The sequence below is a fragment of the Oncorhynchus kisutch genome, linkage group LG11, assembly GCF_002021735.2.
Source record: "Oncorhynchus kisutch isolate 150728-3 linkage group LG11, Okis_V2, whole genome shotgun sequence".
In the NCBI taxonomy this organism is placed as follows: domain Eukaryota; kingdom Metazoa; phylum Chordata; class Actinopteri; order Salmoniformes; family Salmonidae; genus Oncorhynchus; species Oncorhynchus kisutch.
The window spans coordinates 22,911,394-22,933,974 of record NC_034184.2 but is presented as its reverse complement, the minus strand read 5'-3'; the positions used below and the strand labels follow the sequence as shown (position 1 = coordinate 22,933,974).

General features: G+C 43.2%; 2 protein-coding genes across 3 annotated transcripts in view; both read left to right on the top strand.

Annotated features, from left to right (window-relative positions):
- LOC109898906 (dystonin) overlaps window positions 1–22,581 on the top strand; it is a 190,668-nt gene that overhangs the window by 94,081 nt on the left and 74,006 nt on the right. The window contains exons 32-35 of one of the 2 annotated variants that reach the window (XM_031835452.1): window positions 13,835–13,963; window positions 15,011–15,099; window positions 15,266–15,374; window positions 16,097–22,555. In XM_031835452.1, coding sequence (XP_031691312.1) covers window positions 13,835–13,963; window positions 15,011–15,099; window positions 15,266–15,374; window positions 16,097–22,555 — 6,786 coding nt within the window. The remainder of the gene's footprint in view (window positions 1–13,834; window positions 13,964–15,010; window positions 15,100–15,265; window positions 15,375–16,096; window positions 22,556–22,581) is intronic. The other variant, XM_031835453.1, reaches the window with a different exon arrangement.
- On the top strand, window positions 29–13,836 carry LOC109899859 (desmoplakin-like). The gene is made up of 3 exons (XM_031835454.1): window positions 29–166; window positions 563–11,014; window positions 11,242–13,836. Exons 2-3 carry the CDS (start codon window positions 641–643, stop codon window positions 13,333–13,335), a joined length of 12,468 nt encoding a protein of 4,155 aa, XP_031691314.1. The 5' UTR covers window positions 29–166; window positions 563–640; the 3' UTR covers window positions 13,336–13,836.

Below are 22,581 nucleotides of genomic sequence, written 5' to 3'. Positions count from 1 at the left end.
CAGCTGTAATGCTGATACAAAGAGCCATTCTTTTGTATCATTGCTGGTGATGGTGACTTCTCTTTGGAGGAAGAAGCTGTCTCCTCTCTCTCATTGAATCTGAAACATTCTCTCATGGTGGCATTTCTTTGGGACAATTAACAACACTGCAACAATCCTTACGTTGGTAAGCATGTTAGAATAACCATACCATAAACACAACTTTCACTTTATTTCAATGTTAAAGGAAAACTCCACCTAAAGACCCATTTGACCCTATTTGTTTCATTAGTCCATTGTTGAATGTTTTTCATGTCAGCGATCAAGTTTTCAAGATATGTAACTTTCAAGATGTGTAACTTACAAAACACAAAAATGTTACACACTGCAACATGCATCATACAGGCCGTATTTCTGTATTTTGAAAGTTACATATCTTGAAAACTTGACTGCTGACATGTAAAACATTTTGGGACAATAAAAACTATGGACTAATGAAACAAATACAAAAACAGTGTTTTTGGGTGGAGTTTTCCTTTTTAAGTATGAGGTAGTGCATGACTTGTTCTTTTTTGCATTGTAGAATAGGAAAGAATCAGAAAAGACAGAGTACATCACCTGGACAGAGAGCTGGGAGCTCCAAAAGATAGCAGGGGAGGAGATGATTGGACAGCTTCAGCAGCAGGTACAAGAACTGGAGACCTCATTGGCTGACAGAACAACCCAGTTGACCAGTCTACAGAGAGAGGTAAAGACGCAAAAAAGTACCATAGAGGACCTTACCCTCCAGAAGTCTAAGGCCGAGAATGAGGCTCAGCAGTACTGGGCAGAACTAGACATGGTTGTGAAGGGCAAAGCAGCCATTGAGCAAGAGTTAAGTAACGCACGACAGCTGGTCCAGCAGTCAGAAGCCAAACGGTCTACTCTTGAGGAGAGTCTTCGTATGCTGAAGATGAACATCGAGGAGAGCACCCTGGCCCGGAAAAAATTGGAGGACCACTTGAAGAGGAAGAACAGCGACGTTCAGGATCTTGAGGAGCACAATCGCACACTGCAGAGGATGCAACATTCCTCTTCCACCAACAGCATCCAGACAATCCATGCAGAGGTGGAGGCAGAAGTCCTGCAGCAGAAACAGGAGGAGCTGGCCATGGCGAGGAAAACAGCCGAGACCGAAATCAAGACGCTTAAGTCAGAGCTGAACACTGTGCTGGTGCATAAAAAGATAGCAGAGGAGAAAGCGCAACAATTCAAAGAGCTTTTGGACGATGCCAATATCAGGTTGAAGAAACTTCAGCTGGACATGGAATCGGATAGAAGCAGCATGAGACAAAAGTCAGAGGAGCTCAGACAGGAATCTTCAGAGCTGAGAAAATCAATCCATGTCTTTCAAGAGCAAATCAAATCTCTCCAGAGGGATAAGTCTTTATTGGAACAGAAAACTATTTTCCACATGACAGAAGTTGAAGGCCTGAAAAAACAGTTAAAGCTCAACCAAGGAAAACTGCTCCAGAGGAACTCCAGGGAACAGGAGAGTAGTCACAAGATGCAATGTTTAGAGGAGGAGCTGGCCTCCAAACAGGCTGAGGCAGACCAGTTGATGTTCAAGATCAATGAACTGACGAGAATGAATGTGTCATTAGACAATGAGGTCATAAGTCTTAAGGTCAGTGTGGAGTCATTACAACGAGAAAAATCATTCTCTGAACAAATGGTAAAATCATTGAAAAGTGAGAGTGAGAACTGGAAACAACAGCTTCAAAAAACCAAGGAAGAATCCAACATAAAGACAAGATCTGAACAGGATGTACAACTCAAATCTAAAAACCTGGAAGCAGAACTTCAGAAAGGTGGAATGGTGGTTGTGCAACTGCAGAAAAAAGTAGATGAGCTTAAGAAGGTCAACATGGATATGGAAGTCAACATGCAGAAGATGAGAGCTCAACTCGAGAAGATCACCATGGAAACTGAAATCAAAGACCAGCAAATCAACATATTAAAGTCTCAGGTGGATGGCACCAAATCTCAGGTGAAAGTCATTGAGGAGGAACTGCTGAAGAAATCTCAGATGTCCCACGAGCTTCAGATCAAACTGAGGGACTACAATGAGGAGGTGAAGAGAACAGCTGAACTCCAGCAGAAAAACAAAGCTATCAGCTTGAACCTCAACAACTACGAGAAGGAAATCATGAATCTGAAGTCTGAGCTTAGCTCTGTTGGCACTGAGAGGAATTTGGCCAATAAGACAGTCCAAGAGCAAAAGGGTGAAGTGAATGATCTGAACGTCAAACTGAAGAAGGCAATGGGAGAGCTGCAGAATGAGTCAAATGAGGGCCAGAGGTGTCTGGCTAAAGTAAAGGCATTGGAGGGGGAGCTTTTGCAATGCAAGCAGAGTATGAAAGGAATCACTGGAAGTTCTGAAATAATGATAGCAAATATGAAGCAGGAAATAATTGCCCTTCAAAGAGACAAGACAATGGCTGACCATAAACTGGTTACCTTGAAAGCAGAACTCGAGGAAATGAGGTCTGCCCTGAGAAGCACAAAAGATGAATTAATTAAAGTAACCCAGGAAGGAAAAATCAGCCAGTCTAAAGTCAAAGAGTTTGAGGCAGATCTTCAGAAGAGTAGATTGACAATAAAAGAAATGACTGCCAGCTCTGACAAATCCTCATCAAGTTTCAAACAGGAAATCATTGTCCTTCAGAGGGAGAGAAGTGCAGCCCAAGAGAAAACCATTTTGTTGGGGTCTGATCTCACCATGCTCAAGGGAAAGCTGGAACAAGCCCAAAAGGAGGTCAAACAAAAGCAAACGGAAAGTTCAGCCCTGCAGCTGAGGTCGCAGATGCTGGAAGACCAACTTGAGAATTGTAAGCGGATGGTGGAGGAAATGACAGTGAATATGAAGCACGAAACTAGTGCCCTTCAAAAGGACAAGACAATGGCTCACCAAAAACTGGTTACCTTGGAAGCAGAACTTGAAGATATGAGTTCTGCCCTGAGAAGAACAAAAGATGAATTAATTCAAGTGACCCAGGAAGTGAAAATCAGCCAGTCTAAAGTCGAAGCGTTTGAGGCAGATCTTCAGAAGAGTAGGTTGATAATGAAAGACATCACTGCCAGCTCTGACAAATCTTCATCAACTTTCAAACAGGAAATCACTGTTCTTCAGAGGGAGAGAAGCACAGCCCAAGAGAAAATCCTTTCGTTGGAATTTGACCTCACCATGCTCAAGGCAAAGTTTGAACAATCCCAAGAGGAGGTCAAGCGAAAGCAAACGGAAAGTTCAGCCCTGCTGCTGAAGTCTCAGAAGCTGGAAGACCAACTTAAGAACTGCAAGAGGATGCTGGAGGAAATTACAGTGAATATGAAGCAGGAAACTAGTGCCCTTCAAAATGAAAAGACAATAGCTGAACAGAAAGTGGTTACCTTGGAAGCAGAACTTGAGGAGTTGAATTCTGCCCTGAGAAGAACAAACTATGAATTAATTAATGTGACCCAGGAAGGGAAAATCAGCCAGTCTAAAGTCAAAGAGTTTGAGGCAGATCTTCAGAAGAGTAGGTTGAAAATGAAAGAAATCATTGCCGACTCTGACAAATCCTCTTCAAGTTTCAAACAGGAAGTCACTGTCCTTCAGAGGGAGAGAAGTGCAGCCCAAGAGAAAACCCTTTCGTTGGCGTCTGATCTCACCATGCTCAAGGTAAAGCTGGAAGAAGCCCAACAGGAGAGCAAGCAAAAGCAAACGGAAAGTTCAGCCCTGCTGCTGAAGTCCCAGAAACTGGAAGACCAGCTTGAGAAGTGTCAGCAGATGCTGGAGGAAAATACAGTGAATATGAAGGAGGAAACTAGTGCCCTTCAAAAGGCCAAGGCAATGGCTGACCAAAAACGGGTTACTTTGGAAGCAGGACTCGAGGAGAGGAATTCTGCCCTGAGAAGAACGAAAGATGAATTAATTAAAGTCACCCAGGAAGGGAAAATCAGCCTGTCTAAAGTCAAAAAGTTTGAGGCCGATCTTCAGAAGAGTATGCTGACAATAAAAGAAATCACCGCCAGCTCTGACAAATCCTCTTCAAGTTTCAAACAGGAAATCAATGTTCTTCAGAGGGAGAGAAGTGCAGCCCAAGAGAAAATCCTTTCATTGGCATCTGACCTCACCATGCTCAAGGGAAAGCTGGAAGAAGCCGAAAAGGAGGTCAAGCGAAAGCAAACGGAAAGTTCTGCCCTGCAGCTGAAGTCCCAAAAGCTGGAAGATCAACTTGAGAACTGTCAGCGGATGCTGGAGGAAAAGACAGTGAATGTGACGCAGGAAGCTAGTGCCCTTCAAAAGGACAAGACAATGGCTCACCAAAAACTGGTTACCTTGGAAGCAGAACTTGAGGAGGTGAATTCTGCCCTGAGAAAAACAAACTATGAATTAATGAAAGTGACCCAGGAAGGGAAAACCAGCCAGTCTAAAGTCAAAGAGTTCGAGGCAGATATTCAGAAGAGTAGGTTGAAAATGAAAGAAATCATTGCCAACTCTGACAAATCCTCATCAAGTTTTAAACAGGAAATCACTGTCCTTCAGAGGGAGAGAAGCGCAGCCCAAGAGAAAACCCTTTCATTGTCATCTGATCTCACCATGCTCAAGGGAAAGCTGGATCAAGCCCAAAAGGAGGTAAAGCGAACGCAAACGGAAAGTTCAGCCCTGCTGCTGAGGTCCCAGAAGCTAGAGGATGAACTTGAGAACTGTAAGCAGATGCTGGAGGAAAAGACAGTGAATATGAAGCTGGAAACTAGTGCCCTTCAAAAGGACAAGGCAATGGCTCACCAAAAACTGGTTACCTTGGAAGCAGAACTTGAGGAGAGCAATTCTGCCCTGAGAAGAACAAAAGATGAATTAATTAAAGTGACCCAGGAAGGGAAAATCAGCCTGTCTAAAATCAAAAGGTTTGAAGCAGACCTTCAGAAGAGTATGATGAAAATGAAAGAAATCACCGCCAGCTCTGACAAATCCTCATCAACTTTCAAACAGGAAATCACTGTCCTTCAGAGGGAGAGAAGCGCAGCCCAAGAGAAAACCCTTTCATTGGCATCTGACCTCACCATGCTCAAGGGAAAGCTGGAAGAAGCTGAAGAGGAGGTAAAGCGAAAGCAAACGGAAAGTTCAGCCCTGCTGCTGAAGTCCCAGAAACTGGAAGACCAACTTGAGAACTGTCAGCGGATGCTGGAGGAAAAGACAGTGAATGTGAAGCAGGAAACTAGTGCCCTTCAACAGGACAAGACAATGGCTCACCAAAAACTGGTTTCTTTGGGAGCAGAACTCAATGACATGAGTTCTGCCCTGAGAAGAACAAAAGATGAATTAATTAAAGTGACCCAGGAAGGGAAAATCAGCCAGTCTAAAGTCAAAGAGTTTGAGGCAGATCTTCAGAAGAGTAGGTTGAAAATGAAAGAAATCACTGCCAGCTCTGAAAAATCCTCATTAAGTTTCAAACAGGAAATCAATGTTCTTCAGAGGGAGAGAAGCGCAGCCCAAGAGAAAACCCTTTCATTGGCATCTGACCTCACCATGCTCAAGGGAAAGCTGGAAGAAGCTGAAGAGGAGGTAAAGCGAAAGCAAACGGAAAGTTCAGCACTCCAGCTGAGGTCCCAGAAGCTGGAAGATCAACTTGAGAACTGTCAGCGGATGCTGGAGGAAAAGACAGTGAACGTAAAGCAGGAAACTAGTGCCCTTCAAAAGGACAAGACAATGGCTCACCAAAAACTTGTTTCTTTGGGAGCAGAACTCAAGGAGATGAGTTCTGCCCTGAAAAGAACAAAAGATGAATTAATTAAAGTGACCCAGGAAGGGAAAATCAGCCAGTCTAAAGTCAAAGAGTTCGAGGCAGATCTTCAGAAGAGTAGGTTGAAAATGAAAGAAATCACTGCCAGCTCTGACAAATCCTCATCAAGTTTCAAACAGGAAATCAATGTTCTTCAGAGGGAGAGAAGCGCAGCCCAGGAGAAAACCCTTTCATTGGCATCTGACCTCACCATGCTCAAGGGAAAGCTGGAAGAAGCCGAAGAGGAGGTAAAGCGAAAGCAAATGGAAAGTTCAGCACTCCAGCTGAAGTCCCAGAAGCTGGAAGATCAACTTGAGAACTGTCAGCGGATGCTGGAGGAAAAGACAGTGAATGTGAAGCAGGAAACTAGTGCCCTTCAACAGGACAAGACAATGGCTCACCAAAAATTGGTTTCTTTGGGAGCAGAACTCAAGGAGATGAGTTCTGCCCTGAGAAGAACAAAAGATGAATTAATTAAAGTGACCCAGGAATGGAAATTCAGCCTGTCTAAAGTCAAAGATTTTGAGGCAGATCTTCAGAAGAGTAGGTTGAAAATTAAAGAAATCACTGCCAGCTCTGACAAATCCTCATCAAGTTTCAAACAGGAAATCACTGTCCTTCAGAGGGAGAGAAGCGCAGCCCAAGAGAAAACCCTTTTGTTGGTGTCTGATCTCACCATGCTCAAGGGAAAGCTGGAAGAAGCCCAACAGGAGGTCAAGCAAAAGCAAATGGAAAGTTCAGCCCTGCTGCTGAAGTCCCAGAAACTGGAAGACCAACTTGAGAACTGTCAGCGGATGCTGGAGGAAAAGACAGTGAATATGAAGCTGGAAACTAGTGCCCTTCAACAGGACAAGACAATGGCTCACCAAAAACTGGTTTCTTTGGGAGCAGAACTCAATGAGATGAGTTCTGCCCTGAAAAGAACAAAAGATGAATTAATTAAAGTGACCCAGGAATGGAAATTCAGCCTGTCTAAAGTCAAAGATTTTGAGGCAGATCTTCATAAGAGTAGGTTGAAAATTAAAGAAATCACTGCCAGCTCTGACAAATCCTCATTAACTTTCAAACAGGAAATCATTATCCTTCAGAGGGAGAGAAGCGCAGCCCAAGAGAAGACCCTTTCGTTGGTGTCTGATCTCACCATGCTCAAGGGAAAGCTGGAAGAAGCCCAACAGGAGAGCAAGCAAAAGCAAACTGAAAGTTCAACCCTGCTGCTGAAGTCCCAGAAACTGGAAGACCAACTTGAGAAGTGTCAGCAGATGCTGGAGGAAAAGACGGTGAATATGAAGCTGGAAACTAGTGCCCTTCAACAGGACAAGACAATGGCTCACCAAAAACTTGTTTCTTTGGGAGCAGAACTCAAGGAGATGAGTTCTGCCCTGAAAAGAACAAAAGATGAATTAATTAAAGTGACCCAGGAAGGGAAAATCAGCCAGTCTAAAGTCAAAGAGTTCGAGGCAGATCTTCAGAAGAGTAGGTTGAAAATTAAAGAAATCACTGCCAGCTCTGACAAATCCTCATCAAGTTTCAAACAGGAAATCACTGTCCTTCAGAGGGAGAGAAGCGCAGCCCAAGAGAAAACCCTTTTGTTGGTGTCTGATCTCACCATGCTCAAGGGAAAGCTGGATGAAGCCCAACAGGAGAGCAAGCAAAAGCAAATGGAAAATTCAGCCCTGCTGCTGAAGTCCCAGAAACTGGAAGACCAACTTGAGAACTGTCAGCGGATGCTGGAGGAAAAGACAGTGAATATGAAGCTGGAAACTAGTGCCCTTCAACAGGACAAGACAATGGCTCACCAAAAACGGGTTTGTTTGGGAGCAGAACTCAAGGAGATGAGTTCTGCCCTGAAAAGAACAAAAGATGAATTAATTAAAGTGACCCAGGAAGGGAAAATCAGCCAGTCTAAAGTCAAAGAGTTTGAGGCAGATCTTCAGAAGAGTAGGTTGAAAATTAAAGAAATCACTGCCAGCTCTGACAAATCCTCATCAAGTTTCAAACAGGAAATCACTGTCCTTCAGAGGGAGAGAAGCGCAGCCCAAGAGAAAACCCTTTTGTTGGTGTCTGATCTCACCATGCTCAAGGGAAAGCTGGATGAAGCCCAACAGGAGAGCAAGCAAAAGCAAATGGAAAATTCAGCCCTGCTGCTGAAGTCCCAGAAACTGGAAGACCAACTTGAGAACTGTCAGCGGATGCTGGAGGAAAAGACAGTGAATATGAAGCTGGAAACTAGTGCCCTTCAACAGGACAAGACAATGGCTCACCAAAAACTGGTTTCTTTGGGAGTAGAACTCAAGGAGATGAGTTCTGCCCTGAAAAGAACAAAAGATGAATTAATTAAAGTGACCCAGGAAGGGAAAATCAGCCAGTCTAAAGTCAAAGAGTTTGAGGCAGATCTTCAGAAGAGTAGGTTGAAAATTAAAGAAATCACTGCCAGCTCTGACAAATCCTCATCAAGTTTCAAACAGGAAATCATTGTCCTTCAGAGGGAGAGAAGCGCAGCCCAAGAGAAAACCCTTTTGTTGGTGTCTGATCTCACCATGCTCAAGGGAAAGCTGGATCAAGCCCAAAAGGAGGTCAAGCAAAAGCAAACGGAAAGTTTAGCGCTGCAGCTGAGGTCGCAGATGCTGGAAGACCAACTTGAGAACTGTAAGCGGATGCTGGAGGATAATACTCTGAATGTAAATCAGGAAACTAGTGCCCTTCAAAAGCACCAGACAGTAGCTGACCAAAAACTGGTTACCTTGGAAGCAGAACTCGAAGAAAGGAATTCTGCCCTGAGAAGAACAAAAGATGAATTAATTAAAGTGACCCATGAAGGGAAAATCAGTCAGTCTAAAGTCAAAGAGTTTGAGGCAGATCTTCAGAAGAGTAGGTTGACAGTGAAAGAAATCACTGCCAGCTCTGACAAATCCTCATCAAGTTTCAAACAGGAAATCAATGTCCTTCAGAGGGAGAGATGTATAGCCCAAGAGAAAATCCTTTCATTGGCATCTGACCTCACCATGCTCAAGGGAAAGCTGAAAGAAGCCGAAGAGGAGGTAAAGCGAAAGCAAACGGAAAGTTCTGCCCTGCATCTGAAGTCCCAGAAGCTGGAAGACCAACTTGAGAACTGTCAGCGGATGCTGGAGGAAAAGACAGTGAATATAAAGCAGGAAACACGTGCCCTTCAAAAGGACAAGATAATTTCACACCAAAAATTGGTTACTTTGGAAGCAGAACTCGTGGAGATGAGTTCTGCCCTGAGAAGAACAAAAGATGAATTAATTAAAGTGACCCAGGAAGGGAAAATCAGCCAGTCTAAAGTCAAAGAGTTTGAGGCCGATCTTCAGAAGAGTAGATTGAAAATGAAAGAAATCACTGCCAGCTCTGACAAATCCTCATCAGCTGTCAAACAGGAAATCACTGTCCTTCAGAGGGAGAGAAGCGCAGCCCAAGAGAAAACCCTTTCATTGGCATCTGATCTCACCATTCTCAAGGGAAAGCTGGATCAAGCCCAAAAGGAAGTCAAGCGAAAGCAAACAGAAAGTTCAGCGCTACAGCTGAAGTCCCAGAAGCTGGAAGACGAACTTGAGAACTGTCAGCAGATGCTGGAGGAAATGACAGTGAATATGAAGCAGGAAACTAGTGCCCTTCAACAGGACAAGACAATGGCTGACCAAAAACTTGTTACCTTGGAAGCAGAACTCGAAGAGACGAATTCTGCCCTGAGAAGAACAAAAGATGAATTAATTAAAGTGACCCAGGAAGGGAAATTCAGCCTGTCTAAAGTCAAAGAGTTCGAGGCAGATATTCAGAAGAGTAGGTTGAAAATAAAAGAAATCACCGCCAGCTCTGACAAATCTTCATCAAGTTTCAAACAGGAAATCAATGCCCTTCAGAAGGAGAGAAGTGTAGCCAAAGAGAAAACCCTTTCGTTGGCATCTGAACTCACCATTCTCAAGGGAAAGCTGGAAGAAGCCCAAAAGGAGGTCAAGCGAAAACAAACAGAAAGTTCAGCCCTGCTGCTGAAGTCGCAGAAGCTGGAAGACCAACTTGTGAACTGTAAGGGGATGCTGGAGGACTTGAAAAGCAAACTTGAACTGCAAAAACAGGGATATGAGAGACAGCTGCAGTTAGTACAGGTGGAAACGAGTCAAATGCATGCATTACAGGAGTCTCATATCAAACTGGAATTGGAGCAGAAACCCAGAGAACATTCACACAGTACAGAATTAGCAGAGAATAACACCAAGTTTTTCCAGCAAGAAATTACACAGTTGAAAGCATTAAATGAGAGCACTTTAAAGTTAAAGCAGGATGATCTACAACAAATAAATGAGCTACGTATTAAAATGGATCAATTGAAAAATGAGAGAACTACTATTAGCCATGACCTGATGAAAGCAAAATCTCAAATTGCTCAGTTAGAAACAGAGAAAATGCGACATAACTCTAGCATTACTCAGCTGGAAAACATTCATAAGGAAAACTCAAAAGAGGTCACAAAGCTCAAACGCATGTTGACAGACAGTGAGCAGAAACTAAGAGTAAAGGAAAAGGAAGCAAGATCCCTCAATGAGCAGGTTGTTTCCTATGCTAAGGAAGTCAGAGGTCTTCAAGAAAAAGTCTTGAAGCTGGAGTTCACGATTAAGACTGAACATAGGACTGTAAAGGAAGTGGAGACTACAAGTCAAACCAAAACATTCAATGAGAGCACTTTGAAATTAAAGCAGGAAGCTCAACAAGAATTAGACAAGGTTTGTATTAAAATGGAGCAAGTGCAAAATGAGAGAACCACTATTAGTCATGACCTGCTGAAAGCAAAATCTCAAATTGCTCAATTAGATAGAGAGAAAATGCAACTTAACTCTAGCATTACTCAGCTGCAAAACATTCATAAGGAAAATTCAAAAGAGATCACAAAGCTCAAACAAATGTTGACAGACAGTGAGCAGAAACTAGGAATAAAGGAAAAGGAAGCAAGATCCCTCAACGAGCAGGTTGTTTCCTATGCTAAGGAGGTCAGAGGTCTTCAGGAAAAGGTCTTGAAGCTGGAGGTCACGATTAAGACTGAACGTAGGACTCTAAAGGAAGTGGAGACTACAAGTCATACCAATCATAAGTGTGACAAATGCAATGAGGTCACCAAACTGAAGACTGAGCTTTTGTTAACACAGAAAATGGTGTCATCATATGAAGAGGCAAACCGCAATCTGGAGGAGGAGCTTATCAAAATAAAAGTGTCCTCAGAGGTATATATCTATGAATATAATATATATATTTTTTTACATTCATCAAAAACGTGCATAGTATTTGTAGAAAATAAACAATACATAATTGAAATGCATATTTGTATGACAAATGAATAATAATAATGATATTTCATTTGTTGAGCTCATTTCCTTCACTCAATAAGCAAGGATAAATGATCTCAAGGTATTTTCTATATGTAATGATTATTCACATCTTATGCCAACAGATAGCAACAGCGGAGAAAGACAAAGTACTGGAAAAACTGCAAAGAGTGAAGAGAGGCAATATGGAAATAGTCAGCAATCAAAGCAGTTTACAGAATCAAACAATTTCGAAAACAAATTATTCTACTGTGCAGACTACAACAGTCCAGCAAAAACAGTCTCAGAATTTGATTGCTAAGAACCAAAGTCAAAAAACGGAAGTGATGGCAATAACAAAAAAGTTAGTGGCTCTGGATGGTCAGGCAGGGAAAAGTCCAAGTGTTATAAGCACCACTAACACAAGCTCATATAATGTCAAAGACATGTCATCCAAAGCATCTCATTTAGCCTCTATGTCAAAAGACGGTAGTTTGATGCAGAGTGAGACAACAACCCTTCCTTTTTCCCCAAAGCTCCAAGGACACAGAGGCAGTATCAGTATCAGGAAGTTGATCAAAACCAAGTTTTTGGATAGAGAAATCTTGCATAAATTAGAAACTGGCCTTGTCACATTAGAAGAAGTCCAAGCATCACTCGTTCAGTTCATCAGCAAACCCACTGCTATTGCCGGAATCTACTTGGAGTCAAGCAAGGAAAAGATATCCTTCTTGGAGGCTGCAGAGAAAGGCCTTTTAGCTAAGACATATGCTATTGAGTATATGGAGGCACAGGCTGCAACTGGCTGTGTTATAGATCCTTTAACTGGACAAACCCTCTCGGTTCAAGCTGCTCTGGAGAACGGCATTGTTGGGTTAGATCTGAAAGACAAGCTGATGGATGCTGAAAAAGCAGCCACTGGTTATGTCCATGGCAGTAAAACATTGTCTGTATTTCAGGCCATGGAGGAAAGGATTGTTGACAGGCTCAAAGGAAAGAAGATCATCGAGGCTCAGATAGCCACTGGAGGATTAGTTCACCCAGTGATTGGTGTTAGGGTGCCCCTTAACATGGCTGTTGATCAGGGTCTCTTGAACAAAGCTACCTTACAGAGTCTGTACGACCCAGTCAGCAACCCCAAAGGCTTCCACAAACCTGATTCAGGACAGAAGGCCTACTACTGTGAACTACTGAAAACTTGTTTGTATGACACAGATGGTGGTGTCTATCTCCTGCCTTTTGGTGAGAAGGATCTCTCCAGTTTCTCCTTCTCCAGTTGTCACAGAGTATCAGTCATCAACAGTGCTTCTGGTATGGAAATGACCACATACCAAGCCTTTAAGGGCAACCACATCGATAAGTTGACCTACCTGTTTCTGTCTCAGCAGGACAGTGAATGGCAGGAAAAGTCCACTGTCGATGTCAACGAAAGCCCTTTACACATCATCACAGATCTCAAAAGTGGACGGCAGCTTTGCATCGAAACTGCCTTAGATCTGAAGTTCCTTGAAATGACAGAACTGGTAAGTTATCGGAGTGGGCTCATCAGCGTCTACGAGCTGGCAGACCTTATCCTTTCAAGAATGGTAGTTGTTCCGGATGCTAACAGCCCGTTGGCTGGTCTGTGGGATGTCACTCAAAAGAGAAGGGTGACCATTCTCCAGGGACATCAGCAGAGCCTTATTGATAGACTCACTGCACTGAGGCTGCTGGAGGCCCAGGCATGCACCGGGGGCATCTGTGACCCTGCTTCTGGGGAGAAAGCCACAGTCACCGAAGCTCTGCGTAGAGGTCTCCTAGATGAGACATTTGCCCGCCAGCTCCAACAGTGTGAGCAAGCCTACTATGGCATCATCCATCCCCAGACAGCAAAGACCTTGAGTGTAGCTCAGGCCATTCAGGAGAACCTGTTCCCCAAAGACGTGGGCCTTCGATGCCTGGAATTCCAGCTCCTGACTGGAGGACTGATCAACCCAGAGACTCATGATAGAATCTCACTGGATGAGGCTGTTCAGAGTTTCCTGGTTGACAAAGCCACTGCCTCATTCCTGAAAGATGAGAAGTCTTCCCCAAAAAGCCTCACCTGCCCAAAGACGAAGAGGAAAATCTCATTCATGGAGGCCCTGGAAAAGGGTGTTTATGACGGCCACACTGGGCTCAGGCTACTGGAGACGACAAAGGTTCTTAGTGTTGGGGCTAAGTCGTCTTTCCAATATTTATGGACCTATCGTCACATTTGAGTGACCAGTATTTGGTTCTCCATGGCTTGTAAATAGGGAAAACAGAATATTTGATTGACACAACAAAGGCTGACTCAATCAAGTTCTTGGACTGAAATGTTCTACACTTAAAATAAGAAATAATTCATTACGTGTGAATTTGATTTGACGTGGAATTATATGAATGTTAATTAAATTATGAATATGGAGTTCATTAAATCAGGGATGAATTATGCTTTTAGCATGATGTGTAAAGTCAATTATGAACAATTACAGTTTTTTTTATTGCCAACTGTCATAACATGTAAACATCATGATCCACATGGCAATAAACTTCATAAATCAAACACTGATTTGTATGTTGCAAGCTTAAACTGTTCGTTGTCCAAATAGAGGTCAGAAATATGGCTGGGTGTCTACTTAGAGGTTTATCTGTTGTTGAATGTCTGCATAACCCCATTTCCTGATTTAAAAACTCTGATCCTAACCGCCTTTTTGAAATTCTTTCCTCAAATCCTAGAGATCTGTTGATGAGGAGAAGAAAGAGCATGGTGATAAAGTTAGCAAGCTGTTAGGTTGGATGTCCAGTGTGAAACCTGGCCAGAGCAAAGATGGTAAAGCCAGCACAGAGGCCTCTAGAAAGCCCCAGGTAAATACTGTGTGCAAACATGCATTTACTGCCACTTTACGGTTTCATTTCCTGTATATTTTTTGTTTGCATATTGTCATTGTATACCGTATATCATTACGCCCACAATTATGTGTGTATAACCTGTCATGCAAAAATAGCATTTTATATACTGATGGTCGTGCTCAATTTCAAGAATATGCAATAAAGTCAATAAGTCGCACAACCTTTCACTGTTACTGTATGTGCATCGTTCTAATAAAGACAATGCTTTTGATACTCTCTAATTATTTCTTTACCCTATTACAAATATGTGATATACGTTTGGGTCAATCCCTTACATCTGAATATGAGCATAAAATGATTTCCCCCAAGTTTGAATCATTAGCCCATGGTCTCTGTCGTCCTTGTGACATCTCAGGGCTTTTGTAATTATACCCATAACTCACGATATAAACAAAGATGACACAGTTACATAAGCATTCTAGTATTTCAATATAACTTGATTATAAATACCCCCTACTCCTTGAACATGTTATTCTCTTTAATATGCAAGGACTGAACATTTTGCACCATTAACACTTTTTATATGGATTCAAATGAAAAGCCATTTTTCTGCATACAATTATTAAATGGGCTTTACATTGAAAAGCATTACATTGTGGATGCACAGTTTCTCTTAGAAAATGATCTTTTGATCAGGGTGAGTTTTTCATGAACATTTGACCAGTGAGGAAAATGTCTGTGCCTCAGTCTGACTTGCTTTGACTTGGTTTCTCCTGGATAGGTTCACGTAGTCCGGAAAAACTCTAGGCACTAGTTATTTTAAGTGATTACTATATGATAAGAAAAGAAAAACAAACCAAATAAATATTTCTGTGCAAATCAAATGAATGAAAATGAGGAACTGGATATCTGAGTTTAAAATATAGCACAAACCAAAACCCGCCAAAACCCGTCAGTGTATATTATTGTGACAAATACGATGCTACAAAGTGGCATATCGAGTGATCAGAATAAACAGTAAGATGTATATACATGTATAAGGTATACCCATTGTTATTTCAGGTTTCAATGGAAGAAATGGTAACAAAGAAGGAGAAAATTGCAGAAGCACTGAGGACTACACAGCTGATGCTAACTAAACACAGTGACAAGTGAGTTGAATTATCATAACATATATCAGTAAGGTTTTTAAGGCAGACTTTTGTTCATGTCTCTCTGCACCTTAAATGATTTAAATTATATTTTGTATGCCTTAAATTATTTAATGATATGATTATGATAAGAGAACTAAAATGCCTCTGATGTCCTGAGTTGCAGAATGACTGAGGATGAGAAGCAGGAAGCCAAGGAGCAGCTGAAATCCCTCCACCAGGCCTACAGTGATCTCTCCCAGCAGTGTTCTGATCAGACGCCATCTACCGAGCAGGTTAGATACTGGACTTAATCTCTGAACCACTGGATGGGAGTTTACAGTGTGGTGTGAGAAGTTATGCACAAGTGCCACCTACTGTTCAACTGCATGACTAACCCTTTTTCCCATAATGGACTCTGGCATGGTGTGATAGGTTTTCTCTTGTGCCACATTCATTGTCATCTTAAAAACACTATGTTGACTTGTAAGGGAAAGTAGGTTTCTCAAGAGAAGGGAAAGTAGGTTTTTCTTCAAAACCCAGTGAAACTGAGTATGCTGTAAACATGATTCTATGTCTAGGAGCATGAGTGTTTCATGTCACCCAGCCTCATTCTGACTTTTCACAGACATCATTGAAACCAAGCTTTGGTGATCTCCTTTTCATTCTTACAGGTGGTCACCAACAACCAAATATAACAGCCATGTTGTGTCTAACTTGCTCTCTTGTGTTGCAAGATACTGAATATTCTGTTCCCAGATGCATGCCAGCCTTTAGTGTGTCTACTTCTTCTTGCTGTTGAATCACGCTGACACAGCCTTGCACTTTTGCATATGAACTGTTAACATTCACATGCTTGTCTGAGGGGTGAGTAAATGTTTCACCTTGCTTTAGAAGACAGTATAAATTATGAACATTTGTCAATAATAAATCAACTATATGATTTGTATCATAACATTTTGGATTTGACAATTTGTTGTTGAATATGTCTGCTCATGCTTAATGTATTTTCCCACAGGCGTTTCAGACCATTGAGGGGGTACTCGAAGTTGGAAGTGTAGAGGTCTACTCTGTGTTTAGCTCTGTTCAGAGCGGCCTGATCGACCATTACACTGGGCTCTGTCTCCTGGAGGCTCAGCTCATCACCTCTGGCCTCGTTCTGCCTCAGTTAAGGATGTGTCTGGAGCTGGACGATGCTTTCCATCACAATCTCATTGACGAGCCCACCTGGAAGCAGCTCAGAGAGCTCAACGAAGCCAACCAGTGTATCCTGAGCCCACTGTTCTCCTCAGAACCTCTCCCTGTGATAGCAGCGGTTAGAGAGGGGGCCATCTCTGAGCGCCTGGCCATGAAGTTTATAGAGATCCAGCTGGCTACAGGTGGGTTAAGGGTGTCCTACACGAGTGATGTACTGACCCTGGAGAGGGCCTTTCAGTTTGGCCTGATCCCTGACCATCTCTACGTCAAGCTCTTGGAGAGACAGGACACATGGAAGGACCTGATCAACCCCAGCACGGCAGAGAAGGTCTCGCTCACCCAGCTGGTGCAGAGGAGCGTGGCTGATGTGGAGACTGGACTGCGACTGCTGCCGGTGAAGAAAAGCCACAATGGAAACATGGAGTTGACATCTGGGAGGGAGATTAGTGTACTTAGTGCGGTTCATGAGGGCTTGATTGACAGACAGACCACGATGAGGCTGCTGGGGGCTCAGCTGTTTGCAGGTGGTATCGTCAATCCCAAAACAGGCCGTAAGCTCACCGTAGAGGAAGCCCTGTCAGAAGGCTTGATCGATCAAGGCACTGCCACTGGGATACTGAGCCAGCAGGCCCAAAATGGAGGCATAGTGAACCCTCAGAATGGCAAAACGCTATCGGTGGATGAGGCTGTTCAGTGTGATTTGATGAGCTCTAGCAGTGCACTCTTGGTGCTGGAGAAACAGAAGGGGTTCATGGGACTTTTATGGCCTCACTCTGGTGAAATCTTGACCGTGTCTACCTCTCTGCAGCATGAAATCATCACCAATCAGCTGGCATTCAAACTGCTCAGCAATAGACAGAAGATAGCTGCCCTTTACATAGCAGAAGACTCAGAGGTAGTGGATATTAACTCTGCTACTCAAAATGGTTTAATTGACACACATACAGCAGAGGTGTTGAAAACCATTGAAATACCAGATGTTTTTCCTGATGTTGATGACCTTAATGATAGATTTTCTAGCTGGCTGATGTTGAGGGAGCTTCAGATTGGAGGATCCCATTGCCCTACAGATGATATTGAGAATGATGGTGAGAACATAAATGCCCCATCTCCCATCGAGGCAAAACAGTTATTTATCTCATACCTCATGTTGAATAGTTACATGGATCCAAAATCCGGACAAAGGCTTTTAATATTCGATGGACAGTTGACTAAAATGGCTGAACTTTTAGTTAACATTTCAGTAGAGACATCTGAAAACCAGCTACAAAACACTGCACTTGGTAAGGCCGGTTTTGTTGATATTTCTTTGAAAGAAGACATTTCTGAAGTTTCAGAGATCTCGTTTGAAAGCAATACTGAGGATTTTGGATATTTGCACATTAACGAGGAAACAGATGGTGCAATGAAAGACCATCATGCATCCAGTTTCTTCAGGGAGGATAAGTCAAATTATAATCAATCTGACAATAAAGCCTTTTCTAATAATGTGTTTATGGTGCTAGCCCAAGATGGAACAGAGGAGTCTGCTTCAGCTATTGGCTGTGGAAACAATACCACACAGCCGGATTCTGAAATAAGCATCTATCAAAATAACACAATACGTATAAATCCCATTGGAATTGATGTAGAAACCTCAGATACTCAACCAAAAGAGACTTTCAATGGAATTTCAGCCACACAAACCTCTCCCAAATTGTGCTCGGTAAATGTCACAGACATGAGCTTGCTCTCAGGTGCACAGGTTGGAAAAAGGATGCTAGCACAAGATTTCACAGAAGAGTTATCTGGCTCTGATAAGAATACCAGACAGCATGATTCTGATACAAGTGTTTTGTCTGATGGAATTTATCAAAAGAATGCAAGACCATCATCCTTGGAAATTGGTTTAGAAACCTCAGATATAGCTTTATATAATCAACCAAAAGGAGAATCAGCCTCACAAGCCATGTCGGAAAGCCCATCCCCTACTAAATCATGCTTAGTCATTGGCAAAGACATGAGCTTGCTAGCTCAACATGTCGCAGAGGAAGCATCTGTAGCTGTTCATTCTGAAATGATTGCTGGACAATATGATTCTAAAGCCAATGTTTTGTCTAATAGCATTTATCAAAAGAACAGACAGGGCACAAGCCCATTGTCATTTGAAATTGATGTAGAAACTTCAGAAATGGCTTCAGATCATCAACCAAAAGAGACTGTCAACGCAGTTTCAGCCACACAAACTATATTGGAAAACTCAGCTCCTCCTAGATTGTGCTTAGTGAATGACACAGACATGAGCCTGTCATCAGGTGCCAAGGATTCCCAAAGGACAGTGGCACAAGGCCTCACAGTGGAAGCATCTGTCAAGGTTAGTTCTACCAGTACAAGCCTAGCACTAATTGAAATGAATTTAGAAACAGATAATCAACCAAAAGAGACAGCCAATGGAGGATCACCCACACAAACCATTTTGGCAAGCTCAACTCCTAGATCCGGCTCAGTTGATTCTGAAGCAAGTGTTTTTAAGAAGAAGAAAAACAAGAAGAAGAGGACAAACAACACTAGTCTAGTACCCTTTGACATTGATGTAGAAACCTCACATGTAGCTTCAGATACACCAACAGAGACTTTCAATGGAGGTTCAGCCACACAAACCATTTTGAAAAGTAGAACTCCTAGATCATGCTCCGTAAATGACACAGATATTAGCTTGCCCTCATGTGTACAGGACTGCAAAAGGGCGCTGGTACAAGGTTTTACAGATAAATCATCTAGCTCTGAAAATGATACCAGACAACCTGATTCTGAAAGAAGTGTTTTGTGTGATAGCATATATCTAAAGAACACTAATAACACAAGCCCAGAACCATTGGAGTTTGATTTAAAAACCTCCTCTTCAGATAATCAACCAAAAGAGACTTTCACTTTCAAGGAAGGTTCAGCCACCCAAGTCATTTTGGAAAGGTCAACCCACCAAAGATTGTGCTCGGTGAATGCCACAGACACACGTTTCCCCTCAGCTGCGCAGAATTCCAAATGCTTGACAGCAGAAAAGGAATATTCTAGCTCTGAAAATAATGTAGAACATTCCATAAGGGAGATAGTACACAGTTTCACAGACGAATCATCCATATCTATTGACTCTAAAAAGAATACCAGGCAGCACACATCTGAAATTTGTGTTTTGCCTGACAGAATCGATCAAGAAAACACAATGCGCACAAGCCCAACATCAATTCAAATGGATTCAGAAACAGATGTTGCTTCAGATAATCAAACTAAAGGGACTTTCAATGGAGGTTCAGCCACACAACCCATATTGAAAAGCTCTACTTTGTGCTCAGTGAAAGACACAGGCCTGAACCTACCACCGGGTGCACAAGATTCCCCACAACGTCCCACAAATACACCTGGCTGTGAGACAGACAAGAACACAAAATCTGAATCATCTCTATTGTCCACTTTATTGGCAGACACCCTTGACACATCCACAGAGTTTCCATGCACTGAGGAAGAAGCATGGGACAATGAAGATGAGAGAGGCTTTGCGATCCACCTTCTCAGAGCCCAACTAGAGGAGGGTGGTATTTTGGACATCATCTCTGGGAAACGCTATGACCTTGATGCAGCTCTTGATAAGGGCCTTGTGGATGAGGAGACTGTGTTAGAAGTGCTGGCATTGCAGCTCCACAAGGGAGAGGTTTTAGGTGATGAGAGAAGCACAGTGGCAACCCTGAAAGAAGCTGTGTCTAGAGGCTCCATATCCTCCCAGATAGCCCTGCAGATCATGGAACAGCAGAGCCTGTTGGGTGGTGTATATGACTCCAAGTCTGGATGCACTATTCGTGTAAATGAAGCGCTGGATTCAGGGATGATTGATGATGATTTGGCTGAAAAGATCCTTCACTCAGACCCTGTACACAACGCAATCATCGACCCTGATAGAAACTGCATGCACAGCATTTCTTATTCCCAGAGTCTGGGCCTCATAGACAACAATGAGGCCGAGAATATATGTCAACATCAAACAGACAAAAAGGTGGCGGTTTTGGTTCTTGATGCCCCTGATGAGGATGTCAATGGGGAAGAAGGTAAAGAGAATAGGAATAGACATGCAGGGGAAGATGTGGATGCAGAGGGAAACAGAGAACAGAACTGCGATTCCCAGAAGTCCTTACTACCTTCGTTCACCATTAGTCATGGGCCTGTATGTAGACAGATCCTATCACCTATCCTGTCAGATCAGGTAACAGGGGAACATGTCTTCCATCAACCTGACACATCATCTTTATTAAGGGAAGATGGTTCCTCACAGGCCCCTAACAGTCCGCTGTCAGACATGGTCCCTGGGTCTAGAAATTCCATCCACAATGACATGTTGTCAAACAGATCAAACTGTCTCAGTTTGATCGATAGTGGAGATAGCGGAGCTCCTCAGGCCCAGGCTAAAGAGGTGAGACAGACAGAGAAAGATGGTAACAGTTCTCTGAGGAGAGGCACGGATCTGTCCTGTGAGGCAATCGGCTTCACTCCGGGTGATGGGCAGCTGGGAGCAGGATACCGTGAGATAATGGGGAACCAGACTGTCAGTCCTGTTCAGAGTGACTCGGGCGTGTCCTGCTCATCACATAGTGATCTGTTGTCTGATGAAAGGAAAATGGAGAATGTGTTGAACGCAATTCAGCCGCCAGCTAGCCAGCTAGTCAAGGAGTCAGATCAGAGAATAGATAGCTCATCACTGAGAGATTTGTCTAGCGATGTAACAAGCACAGTGTCCGCAGTCGTGGGTGTCAATGTGGATAAAATGGTAATACACAGTGATGGACTTTCCTCGTTTAGCACTGTGTCACCTCAGCAACTGCTAGTGAAGTCAGATGGGGATATTGGTGGAGATATCAAGCCTACATCCTCTCAGAACGGGTACAGTCAGAGTAAGCCAACAGATCAAAAAAAGACTCCAGTGCAGTTGACTAACTCCTCTGATTTAGCTATTGTATCCAGTGTACTGATCATAGAAACACACTGTGACAATAATGACAGCTATGATGTCGGTGATCAAGAGCAGTTAGAAACTGCTCCCACTAAAGTGATATCTAGCAGAATTACCCCTGATCTGACACTGACTGATAAACATCTGTCAAATTCAAATGCTAATGTTAACGCTAAAGCTAATGACAGGGTTGAATCAAGCAGGGGTGATGACAGCACACCATCCTCAGGGAGACAAGAAGATTCATCTGATGGTAGTGTCTCACAGATTACTGATCAAGCTGATTCACCCACTGTGTCCAAGTCATCACAGACAGGACAGACAGGTACTGGCAAATGTAACTCAGTTGTGTCTGAGAAGTTTCCCGATACAAGTTCGTCATCAGCATCAGAAATGTTCCCAGGGTATCCATTAAAGGCAGCAGAGCCAGGTATGAGATCAGTTGTTAAACAAGATGAATGTGGTGCAGTTGAGAATCATCCCCAGCCAATGGCTGCTATTGTTCAACCAGACTCTTCCTCCAATACCCCCTCAACATCAGAAATGACCTCACAGCATCTGGTAAAGGGTAAAGAGCCTGGCCTGGGGTCAGATCTTACACAGGATGTAAATAGGCAAAATCTATGCGTTGCTGATGAGAATCATACCCATCTGATGACTGTTGATGTTCAACCAGACTTCATGACACCTGATAGTGTCCCACCACCTGCGTCGGCCATCTATAGTGCTCAAAGGTCCGTTTTAGGTGAGGTGGTGAGAATGAGAGTGGAGGGGGCAGATGTCGATGAATTACAAAAGGCAGAGACCCAAGCATTGGAGGGCATCATCAACCTGATACAGGACAATCCCCAGTCCCATGGAAGAGGTTCAGGTGATTTTGGTAGTGAGACAGATGCAGCTCCCGGGCTTGTGAAAAGTAATAGTCCAGATCTCCTCAAGGATCTGTTGAAGCATGAGGCTCTCCGTTCAGGTAAAACTAGTCTGGATGGAGGGAAACCACCCCATGAAGAAACACCTCCATCTGATATGATCCAGATTCAGTTTCAGCAGGTTCTTCAAAGTGTATCCTCAAGCCATGACCCTGCCATGCTCAGAGATGTGATTGGAGCCTTGAGCAGTATTCTGGGGGGTGCTCCTGATGACGACAGGCCACGCAACCTGGAGATCATCCAGGAGGAGGACTCGTCCGATGAGGCTGAAGGTGCCGTGGCAGATCCCATGGAAGGTCTTGACCTATATCAATCTACTGAGGTTGAAACCATTTCAGACACAGGCAATGCTGGAGCAGTTCAACCTAAGGTCAGGGTAAGTTTTATGTTCAAAACTCATAT

Coding starts and splice junctions, on each gene's coding strand:
- LOC109899859 (XM_031835454.1), top strand. CDS start 641: ATGATTGGACAGCTTCAGCAGCAGGTACAAGAACTGGAGACCTCATTG. Junction 11,015..11,241: donor AAATAAAAGTGTCCTCAGAG/GTATATATCTAT, acceptor TTATGCCAACAG/ATAGCAACAGCGGAGAAAGA.